The sequence below is a fragment of the Danaus plexippus genome, chromosome 25, assembly GCF_018135715.1.
Source record: "Danaus plexippus chromosome 25, MEX_DaPlex, whole genome shotgun sequence".
NCBI classification, from domain to species: Eukaryota; Metazoa; Arthropoda; class Insecta; order Lepidoptera; family Nymphalidae; genus Danaus; species Danaus plexippus.
Window position 1 is genome coordinate 3,784,115 of NC_083553.1, and position 11,596 is coordinate 3,795,710.

An 11,596-nucleotide genomic window follows, 5' to 3' on the forward strand; every position below is an offset into this window, starting at 1 on the left:
TCAGTATTGAAAAAACAAATATAATATGGTGCAATCACTAAATTAGTTAAAATGTTGACTGAAAAACAATACTCAATATTTTAAATAAAATATTTTGAGCTCAAATATTTAGACGGGTATAATGTTTATTCGTTTTAATGATTTGATTATAAAAAACAAAATGTTAATTTTTCTTCATTTGGAAGCTAGTCCAAGAAAAAGTAACAAAATAAAACCATTAAACTTTTTTTTTATAAAATCGGTATTTTTCTAGAATACCGACAAAAAATAAAAATTTGTTTCATTTATAGCAACACTATTATAAACCCTTAGACTCAACTGGCTATCGTAAGAAGCGGTCTAGTGAGAAATAAAGTGCAATGGCTTCGTTGTGTAGACAAATTATCCGTGCAAATGCTGTTAGGAGTGCGCTCCTTTCAACCGCTCGACGGGGATATGCTGACAAAAGTAAGAATGTAATATAAATGTAAAATTCCTAACCATATCTGTCATTGTTACGTTACGTAATGTCAAAAAAATCATTTGTCCCCAAAAGAAAACCAAGTTAATTAATTTACAAACAATTTGTCAATAGTTTTTCCTTCACAAATACTATACAACAACTTTTCCATAATTTTCTGTGTTATTTCCTTCATTGGAGTAACGGAATTATGACATTGAAAATGACAATAAGCTACGCACATTTCACTATTGATTTACAATAATACTTACAAGGAATTATTATTTAAAAAATAAGTTACATATTTATCTATGAATCAAAAATTAAATTATTCACATTACAAATTATGTACATACTTAAGAATACATATTATAGGCTACTATTTTGGGGATAATCAAAAATCAGTATTAAGGTTATGTATATCTTATCAATTCTGAATAAATTTGATAATGGCATCAAAATTAAAAATTTTATATTTCTCTTAGGGATGAGAACCCCCTAACAATCATAATCAAAGACAGATACATACTGTGTGTAATTTATTCCACAGACTTAGCCAAACAAAATATATGTAAAATTACTTTTTGGGAGAGTTCTGAGATGAAATAACATTGATATAAGTTAATTTAAACACAAGAAAAATTATATATATATATATATATATATATATGTAATTTTCAATTTTAAGGCTTATAAGATTTAAATTTAAAGTAAAATTATTGTTTTTGTATCACATTAACATTGTTTGATTACTCATTAGATATTAGTTATATTTAAATAATTTTCTCTTCTCAAGTGATGCCTGACCCCCTCGAGCATGCTACTGGTCTTGAGAAAAAGGAACTGCTGGCGATGCAGTCTGGTAATGACGATCCTTTCAACATGAAAGTTCTCAAGAAAGCTGCCGGCACCCGTGACCAACCAACACTAGTACCCTCCTGCTTTGACGCTAGAATTGTAGGATGCATATGTATGTACCCAGTGTAGTTATATTTTTAATGCTATTAAACTCATATGAAAATATTAACTCATAAGAACTTTTGTGTTCTTTATGAGAAATAAATGTTTTTAAACCGAAGAACATAATAATCTTTACTATTAAGTATCTTTCTAAATCAGCGGTTCCCAAACTTATTTTGTCCACTGGCCACTTTGAGAATATAAATTTATAGCACCCCAATTTTTTTACCTTAAAAAAACACTATAACTTATTCTAGCTAAATAACATATTACCCCAGGCCTCTACAAAACTCCACTATTTCTTTCCTGGGTATCTTACCACTTTAGCCCTGCAGCACCCACTAGGGGGCGTTATCACCTACTTTGGGAAAGGTTGTCCTAAATCATAATGGATTGCATAACATTTTCAAAACACTATAATTTCAGGCGAGGAACACTCGACATCTATTAACTGGATGTGGATACATAAGGTACTTGTTTAATATTGACCCAGAAAATTTGTCATATGATTATAATTTGATTTAACATTAACATTGAGTTTAGTCTCTTGTATATGTCATAATAGTTTAAAAATACTTAAAATAATAACCATAACTTCAATTCTATGGATATAGAAAAGAGTTTTTATTCATTCAATCATATACATGTATGCCATGTTTGTGTGAGAATAAAATTAAAAGCATTCTATAGCTAATTTCTAAAGATAGTCCAATTTCAATATAGATATGATTTTATTAATATTTCATTTTTATGTACATGTAACTGATAGCTTTTATAACTAAACATTAATGTGCCCAGATTTCTATATATATACATACTAATATTTAATATTTCCAGGATCACCCACGTCGCTGTGAATGTGGACACTGGTACAAGCTTACCGAGAAGGCGCCCCTTTAAACACTATTTAGTATACATTAGTAGTGATTATAAACAACGATACGCATCCATCAAGATTCCACAGTTCCTGATGCGTCAATAAAACATAAGCATTATCAGTGTTTCATTCGTTACCTGCAGTGTTGTGTTGTTTACGGGATTTATTTTATGTAGATAATTAAAGTCTAATCAATTATGTACCTGTTTTATTCATTATTCTCATAAAAGTACTCGGATAGTCATTTGGACAGTTAATTCTTTTTTGTATTCAAGGACATTGAACTTATATGTGAACAGTTATAGAAATTAGTGTAGAGAACCTTTAATTTCATAGTCTTGTATTTTAAACAAGCAATGCCTTTCTAATATGTAATTAATGTAAACCAAATTATAAAACTTTGATATATAAGATTTTCGCGTGTACGCTTTTAAATTAAATCTAAGTTTTTCGAATACTGCACCTATTATTTTATATACTCTTGAACACAGCTAGACGAGGTGAAACTATTACAGTTACTCTAAAGTAATCGAAATGTAGGAACATTTAAATATAAAATAATAAATAATGCGTAGTATCCTAAAAACATCGAATTTTTTGCTTTAGTTCTAATGTTTAACTGAAAAAATGACCAGCATTTAAATGAACATAGAAACAGAATTACATTCCTATGAAAATACAAATTATGTTATTACCATTTACCAATAAGTTGCGAAGAAATAAAAATACTTTTAAACCGAAAAATTTTAAAAATATATATTATTAAAAAGTAATAAATGTATATATTGTGAAATTATTAGCGTTTGGACATATTAACAGTTTTATTCAATTCTATTTTGTGTACATTACTTTAATACAAATGTAACTCATCTGTAAATTATATAATCTGTATAAAGGCGACTTGACATTTATAAATTCAAATACGAGGGGGTTGAAATACAATTTTTGGCAATGACAATGAATTGTTATGGTACATAGAAGAAGAAAAAGTATTTTATTAAGGCCATATCTAAAACAACCAACCAAAGTGTTTTTTCCATTCGACAACTCCTTTGTTTTTTCTCCTCATAGTACTCAAGATTATAATCGTCCAACAAACATGACCAAGACTTTGGCAAAATATGCGTGGTTCCAGTGTGATTGAATACATAGTCTATAAAAAAAGTGTTTGTTTGTAATGTGTGTGCAATAATATAGAAGGATTAAAAATTATTCTTCGAAATAGACAAATTAAACATTATCATAAATATGTCACGTAAGTAAGAATGATAAAATCACTCTAACAAAATATAACTCTGGTAAATTATAAAAACGATCAATTAAAAATTTATGGTGTCCAAGAAAATACTAGTAGTTTTCTTAATATTAAGAATATAAAATTGTACTTTTTGAATAAATGTGGATGAGATGTCAATTGAAATTCAAATTTGTGTTGTGGATAATTATCTGAATGGTGTCCTGGAACATTTATTGTGATTTAATAGTTATGTGTGAGGTCATAAACACATCTTGTTCCTCTACAAGATAAAATAAATACATTTTGAAGTTCAATGAGCTAATGGTACATAATGTTGTTGTTCTTCCCAGGCTACAATCACCACATATATAAAGTTTATATAGCAGATGGATTTGCGACTGATTGTGATGAACTGATTCATCGCTGCCTGCAGCTGTCCAAGTTGGATTATCAAGAGTTCTGCAAAATTTGGAAGGACCTGGACTTTAGCATGATTTTTCAGTATGTCTTATTATTTTCGAATAACATTATTATTGTCTTTTTTAACCATTAACATAACTTGTCTAATGTCTTCTCAATTTACTGGGATCTCACACTGACCACGTTGTACGTCCATATAGCAATACTTTAATATAAGAAATATTTAAAAATGCACAGTAGCATAAATTATTGTTACTGGAGTGAATAACTTCTAGGGTAAATATTAGTAAATAAATTAGCAATTCTCAATTTATTGCAGCGGTAGAAATTCAGGTGCAGAGATAGCAGAACTATCGGAAGAACTTGTGTATATAAGTAAACAATATCTGCTGAAAAATACTGAAAATTTTGAGGTAACAATATTCATTTACTCTAGTAAGAAAGTGTTATAGATTAATAAGACTTTCCCAAGTTTTATTCATTTAAATGTAACTAATATTTTTCGGATATACTACGCGTGCTTAATGCTTATACGTACGAAAAACAGTACAAAATCCCCGAGGATATTTGTGAATCGGCCTCCAGGCCAGACATATTTATGTATTCGCGAATTTTAAAGCGCGTTGTGATGATAGAGCTTACGGTTCTTTAGGAAACCAACATCCCCAAAGACCATACCAGCAAGGTGAACAAATATTACGAGCTCACAAATGAATTCACTCGTAATAGGTTCGTCGTGGATTTATACGCGGTAGAAGTGGAAGCGAGAGGTATAACGGCTAAATCTCTCTACAACCTACTAAAAGACTTGGGCCTGTCTAGAACTAACATCAATTCATTCTTGGAACGTACTTCAAAGGCAGCACCTTAAACCTACACCTGGATCGCAAGTCCCTGGCACCGTTAAAGCTCCTCTCCCTGCATCGCGATGGACCCGGCATCCGCACGGTGAATCCATGGAATCCTAAGTTTCGTCTCTTGTAAAAACTTTTCAGCAACCGTGATCACCCATAATCTCGGTTGCTGAAAAGTAACCGAAACGTCAGGAGTATGAAGTTTTTTACAAAAATAAAGCACGCGTAGTATATCCGAAAAATACTAGTTTCATTTAAATGTCATAGGTTATTCAGTGATTTATCTGAATATTTATATCATACAAATATACAAAAGTTTATAAGAATATTTCACCAAGATATTGTCTTATTAAAATCTATATATTATTGTAGGAATCAGTGGCTGGTTTATTTCTATTGTATGGAGTGCTGACTCTCCAGCCGTATACTAACTTTGCATGGCTTCGTCTCACTCCAGATGATATACCGGCCATTAAAAGAATAGAGTTAGTTGCAAGACAGGACAGGAGACTGGATCTGCTGTATATTCTTGGGGAGATACTTATTAAGTACACTCAATATCATGCCGTTGAGAGGGAGAGGGGTATGGAATCTGTGTTGAGGAAATATCTGGATGGTTAGTTGTCACTATGGTTGAATATTTATGCATGGAACTACATTGATACGAAGGCAGGATCAGAGAACAGAATATCCACCAATATTAACTATAGTATATATTTTTTTATTTTGACATATTTTGTTGTGGAAATAATGCATCGGCCGTTAATACAAAGACATTTTTTTTTATGTAATTAAATTTATATAAACGCTGATAATATTTATTGAAATGGTACAGGTTACACTAGTATAGACAAACTGGGTGTCCGACCTAAAGGTGTGTTCTACCGACAAAACGAAGAGCTGGATATTATAAGAGATTTGGGAACCGTCTCAAGACAGTACACAAAAGCTAAGGACATGCTCAGAGGTAATTCACAATTAATTAATTTGTAATCATCCATAAACAATAATGTTACATTTTGTTCATTTTTATATATGTGCTTAATAATTAACTATAACATTATAATACATTAATTGAACAATTAATTTAATATAATTAAATGTAATCACTTAATTAAAATCCCAACTATTAAATGCTAAGATTAGAGTTAATAACTTAAAATCTTTTGACAATCACTTATATATATATATATATATATATGTGTATGTGTGGGTGTGTGTTGTATACACAAATTTCAGTACCAATATAATGATGTATTGTAGTTGCTGGTCGGCCGGATCCCAGCCTGCAGTACATCAATGAAAACTTGCCATTTGAGTTGAATGTTACCCTGAAGAAGATTATCAATGGAGCTATAGACGATGATTGTGGTATTGCAGAAATATATAAATATATTATAAATAGAGTATTGATTATATACAGTATACACAGATTATACATATTACTCTTTTGCATTAAGAACTATTGCAATTTCAAATTCTATTCTTGACAGTTAAAATCTTAAATGAAGTTACACATAATAAAGAAAATCAGTATAACAATTGAATTATAACAGAAAAGACTTGTAAAGGAACAAAATAATTTGTTTATATCATGTTTTTTAAACAGACGATTCACCCGACGAGCATTATAACATGGTGCAAGCTATTAAGACCAGGGCGGTGACGAATACTGTCGACAACATGAGACATCTCATAGCAGTCGAAGACAGGTCTGTGTTGCATGAACATTGTACAAGAAATAATTTTTCAAGATATCCATAGGAATTTATTAAAGTTTTTTTTTTTGTTCTAGCAACACTTTAATAGTGGTGGATCTGTAATAATTTATATTGATATATATATATATATATATATATATATATATATATATATATATATATATATATATATATATATATATATATATATTAACAGGCCTAGTGAATGGTTTTAAAGCATTTGATTATGTTATTCTTTGTATTTAGTGATTTTAATGTTACCATATACATACATAGTAATTGATTTATAATCTCATGACACGTCAATTTTCTCCTTTCGATATGCGAGGGCCTTATGAGACAAATAACTCGATACAACATATATGTCCATATTTGTAAAAAAAAATATTGAAGTTTATTCAGAAGTACCTTCGTTATCTTATGTCTGAACCACATCAAAAATAATAAGTCAAATAATTGTGGTGGCAACACACACTTTTCGTTTTTATTTCTTTAAAATCCTTAAACCAATAGTATCTTTAAAATCTGTTTTATAGTACCTTTGATTAGTATGAACAAACAATCTGCCGAGCATCGGTAACCAAGTAACTGATGGTTGGTGGTATATATTCAGTCATTCTGATATGCCGTATCGTCTTTCATTCTTTTTGCTAGCCCCACTTAATCCCAGTCACGCCTGGTTGTGTGGTATTCAGAAACACATTTTTTTCAACCGTCAAAACAGACGAACCATTATTACAACACTTTCAGCCTTATTATATTCAAAGAAAGAATCTTGAAACTAAAAAAGAACTTACAGGATATCAACGCAGGAGAATTCAAGTCCAAGAACAAGTAAACAGGGGAAGAGTGATTTGAAAACACCAACTGGTAGAGTCAAATCTGGTAGTCCAACCAAAAGAATGACCAGCTCGCCAGGAAAAAGGAAGTTGGATGTGAAATCGGTAAGAAAAAAGAAGATCTGTGTGGAAAATACAAAATCGGATGCAGGAAGCGCTGATATAGATGTGGAGGATTTTCATAAGGCAGCAGCGAAGGTCATAGCTGAAGGTGCTGAGGGTGGAATCACACACACAAAGGAAACGGATATACATATAGATCCTACGGCTGTGGTTCTAGGGAAGGATGTAGCGAAGAACTTGGAGATCGAGTTCATTGATGTAGGGAATCTATCAGTAGACGGTAATGGGGACAACGAATCTGGAAGAGATACTGATACCACAAGCGACACAAACAGAACAGCTATCAAAACTAAAATAAAGAAACCAGAGAAGAGAGAACTCAAGAGACTGCATTTGAAATCTAAATTCAAACGTTTAGGAATGTTACCAGTCGCTAACTTTAATGATAAAAATGGCGACCTTGACAATAATACGGACCAAATGGGAAATTAAAGCAAAATATGAAATAAAAACTTTATATATTTCACATGTAGTTTTATTTTTAATTATAAATTCTGACATCACTAATCTTAGATTTCAAAAAAATTAGGCGTAACATAATCGTTTACAACATCACACATTATGATAAACGTATAATTATTAGTTACGAAAATATCGTTAAAAATAATCTCTTCAAATTATATAAGACATACATAATACTAAAACCCTCGTAATTTCATTCGTAGTCTGTTAAGAAAAAATATATACTCAAAAAGCTATAATCCTTCATGGAGAGTAGAACAAGAGTTGGCACAATTACTTTCTATGTCTAACGGCAAGTCTAGCAAAATAAATAAAATCTTAAAATATCTACATAATGGAATAATATTTCAGACAATTTAATGAACATATTTTTTTAAAGCAAGACTTTTAATGTTATCTAATTATTCTGCCAATGTCAAAGAATATACAACCTATTTGTATGGAGTAAATTAAGTTGATAGAAATTAATTAATATTATGATTGTTTTCTAGTGACTAGGCATATCCAACTTATTTGCCGATTATTTGCTTTTGTTTTTTTCATAATTATCGCCTATTTTGTGACTTCATATAGAATAATAAAACTAGACTATAAAAATTGTTAACAATCAGTAGGTGATGAATACACACATTAGGCCTCTGTGATGTAAGAACGTTCTAGAAAATTCCCGAACATTGACAAATTATTTTTGTGATGTGAAAATATTGTTTCGTTTTTTTTTTTTGGTGTTTTTTTTTTATTACTACTACATCAACAACAACAGCACAACAACACTTTATTGATATCATAGATATACTAAAAGCTAATTATAATAATACATTTGTCCGTTTTATATACTTAGGCCAGTCGCTATCGCTGTTTTGAACCGAAGCATCGTTGAATAACGGCCGTTAAAATGAACTAACACACACCCAATCTAAAGTCTATCAGAAAAAATCAATCCTTGAAATACTTCGTGGAATGTATTTAAATCGTATTTTTGTCATATTATATATATATTTTTTGTACTGAACGATATTTGCCAAGCTTTAATTTTTTTTAATATATTTATTAAAACCTATTTTAGTTGTAAAAAAAAAATTGACAACATCGAATCTATCAACACCATTCAATATTCATTGTTTCCTACATTATTTTAAGGTAATTTCAATGTTTGTCGTTTTTCTCTACGATGGCCAGTTCATCTTCCTCGCCGGAGGTGGTTTTGTTGTCGTAATTCGTTAAATTGGCTTCGGACGAGCCATTGCTGGACTCGTGTGACCTCGGACTGACGCTCGTCTTCCTCGTGTACAGCACGTTAGAATCCAGTCTATGTTCGAAGGGGACGCCGTAAGCGCTGCCGTCTGATATTCTATTCAGCTTATGTATTTGTTCTCGAAGCTCGCAGACTTGGCTATATAATTTTTTATTGTCCCTCAATATAGCTATGTTCTCAGTTTCCAGTAACTCTCGTTTGCTCCATTGTATCGTGTTCTCAGACTTTAATCTCTCTATCTCCATTTTGTATTCCGCTATCTTCTCCTCTAGCACCTGTTTAGCTGCTATCTCGTCTTGCAGCTCATTCTGCAGCCTCTCCACTTCACTGTGACTAGAATCCGATCCCAGGGTCCTATCATTATGCGTCAACTCCATCTTGGTGTCGTGTAATTCAGCTGTGAGTGTCTCTATTTTGGATAGAAGATAAGTTTTCTGATCTTTCTCGCTCTGCAAACTCTTGCATGCTTCATCCAAACGGAGACGCATTTCACTTAATTTGTTTGCGAGGACATTATCAACATTGGAAAATTTGTGTGAATCCAAAGATGCCCGCTGTCGCATCGACTGCTCATTTGGGGATACATATCCGAGATTCTTTCGTCTCAATTCCACTCCATCATCAGCTGTCAACTCACCAGAAACTATTCGACTCTCACCTAGGCTTAACAGTGTTTCATTATCCTTTTTAAGCTCAATTAACTGTTGTTCCAGATCGGCCTTCTCAGTCTTGATAGCCGCCAGCTCTTTGGCTAGAGCATCAGCTTTATTCTTAAACTGTTTAGCTTCTTCTCTAGCTTTGTTCCGTTCATTACGTACCTTGCTCCACTTTTCCCTCCAGTTGGCCGTGCAGTCTGACCACCAGCGCATGGTTTTCTCCATCTGTGTGGCTCTGGCCCGTGATTCATCCAACTCTCGTTGATAGAGCACCTCCTTGGCTTCCCAGTCAGAGTTTGTGTACCGTATTGAACTGCTGTCATGATCGCGACGCGGTCGATGGCTGCCTCCGTGTGAGCTTTGCGCCATCTTTCATTTATATTTACCTGTAATTTAATAGCATCCCATGAATATAGACATAAATAATTTTTTGTCTAGTAAAATTGTTAGAAACAAATCCCATCCCAAATTTATAAAAAATCTGCATACACTTATAAATAAATTATTATTATTAATAAACATTTATAAATAAATGACATTTTAGCATAATATTAAATTGATTAACATCCTTTCATTTCCTAATGACAAACTTACATAACATTTGAGTATTGTCGTTACTTATTTAAACAATATATATTACTATCAGAGACAATGTTATGTAATTATATCCAGCATGAGTTGCCCGGCGCCAACTCCTGATCCTTGCCAGCAAATATGTCCTCCTCCGCCCCCACTCCCACCATGCTATGTAAAACCCATAATGAAAAGGCTGCACTTAAATCAAACCAAACGTATTCTCGCACAAGCTCTAACTCTGTCATGCATAGCCGGAGCATGTGTATATTTCTTTCTCGGTGTTCCAAGAAGACACAAGTACAAGGAATATTATGCGTGAGTATTCATTTTATATTATAAATGTAATTATTTAATAAAATTTATTCAGTAAGTCATTATTTTTCTATCAAATCCTGGAGACAAGACATAATAAACAGTTTTAAATTATATTTAGGATTTAGTTTTAGATGTTCGTTTTGAAAGTATGACCTAGCAGAATATAAATAATAAATTGAATCATAATATTTAAACGAAATAAAAACAATAATCTTAAAACACCCTTTTCAAGAAACATTACTTAGAAACCCACAAATGCTTTGTGTCAGCATTGATATTTACTTGAACCATTTATGTTTACATGAAGCCAAAAAATATATAACAAAACAATTTTTTATATTTCAAATACCTGTTAAGAGATAATACATTCCTTGTTGACGGGGTTGATATAGTAGTAATAGTATATAATTTAAATTAACTTATATAATTTAAATAAAACTAATATCACTTTGAATACAAAATTCAATAAAATTCTTATCCAGATGCTACTCACTAGTTGTTACTTAAGGCTTTGACAAATGACATTTTATGAATTATGAATTTACTTTAGAAGTTCAGCTTTTCTCATAGACAGATTATTTATTCTAAGTTACTAATAAATTACTTTCAAAATAAAATTTTGCGTACCCATGTGTATTTTATATAAATCAAACTTTCCAAATATTATCCAAATTATCAAACTGTGTATAAATAAAAAAATCTTAGTTTAAAATTTTTGGTCTTTTGCAATACCATAAATTAAAAACGTAAACCCTATCGGTCAGCATTTAATGGTTTTATATAATAATAAAAAGCTTGTTTTGCAAGTTGCGTTTTAACTTTCTAATATTGTTGTAAGTTAATTATACGATTATTATTGTCT

At 31.3% G+C, this 11,596-nt stretch overlaps 3 protein-coding genes across 3 annotated transcripts; 2 read left to right on the top strand and 1 right to left on the bottom strand.

Moving 5' to 3' along the window:
• Nucleotides 1–285: 285 nt before the first annotated feature.
• Nucleotides 286–2,474, top strand: LOC116775296 (cytochrome c oxidase subunit 5B, mitochondrial-like). Its single transcript, XM_061524696.1, has 4 exons — nt 286–447; nt 1,236–1,409; nt 1,826–1,869; nt 2,237–2,474. Exons 1-4 carry the CDS (start codon nt 360–362, stop codon nt 2,297–2,299), a joined length of 369 nt encoding a protein of 122 aa, XP_061380680.1. The 5' UTR covers nt 286–359; the 3' UTR covers nt 2,300–2,474.
• Nucleotides 2,475–3,209: 735 nt separating this feature from the next.
• Nucleotides 3,210–7,936, top strand: LOC116775110 (uncharacterized). Its single transcript, XM_061524580.1, has 8 exons — nt 3,210–3,531; nt 3,864–4,014; nt 4,253–4,346; nt 5,160–5,403; nt 5,623–5,754; nt 6,051–6,158; nt 6,397–6,499; nt 7,308–7,936. Exons 1-8 carry the CDS (start codon nt 3,525–3,527, stop codon nt 7,900–7,902), a joined length of 1,434 nt encoding a protein of 477 aa, XP_061380564.1. The 5' UTR covers nt 3,210–3,524; the 3' UTR covers nt 7,903–7,936.
• Nucleotides 7,924–11,247, bottom strand: LOC116775109 (coiled-coil domain-containing protein 102A). Its single transcript, XM_032667926.2, has 2 exons — nt 11,084–11,247; nt 7,924–10,229 (listed from the first exon to the last, which is right to left on the bottom strand). Exon 2 carries the CDS (start codon nt 10,210–10,212, stop codon nt 9,079–9,081), a length of 1,134 nt encoding a protein of 377 aa, XP_032523817.1. The 5' UTR covers nt 10,213–10,229; nt 11,084–11,247; the 3' UTR covers nt 7,924–9,078.
• Nucleotides 11,248–11,596: the final 349 nt, after the last annotated feature.

What these genes read in the sequence shown, in the direction of transcription:
- LOC116775109 (XM_032667926.2), bottom strand. Translation starts at nt 10,212, where the DNA reads ATGGCGCAAAGCTCACACGGAGGCAGCCATCGACCGCGTCGCGATCAT.
- LOC116775110 (XM_061524580.1), top strand. An exon ending in GACTTTAGCATGATTTTTCA is followed by an intron (nt 4,015 to 4,252) that starts GTATGTCTTATT and finishes AATTTATTGCAG; the next exon opens with CGGTAGAAATTCAGGTGCAG. An exon ending in CTCATAGCAGTCGAAGACAG is followed by an intron (nt 6,500 to 7,307) that starts GTCTGTGTTGCA and finishes AAGAACTTACAG; the next exon opens with GATATCAACGCAGGAGAATT.
- LOC116775296 (XM_061524696.1), top strand. Translation starts at nt 360, where the DNA reads ATGGCTTCGTTGTGTAGACAAATTATCCGTGCAAATGCTGTTAGGAGT. An exon ending in TAGAATTGTAGGATGCATAT is followed by an intron (nt 1,410 to 1,825) that starts GTATGTACCCAG and finishes CTATAATTTCAG; the next exon opens with GCGAGGAACACTCGACATCT. An exon ending in ACTGGATGTGGATACATAAG is followed by an intron (nt 1,870 to 2,236) that starts GTACTTGTTTAA and finishes TAATATTTCCAG; the next exon opens with GATCACCCACGTCGCTGTGA.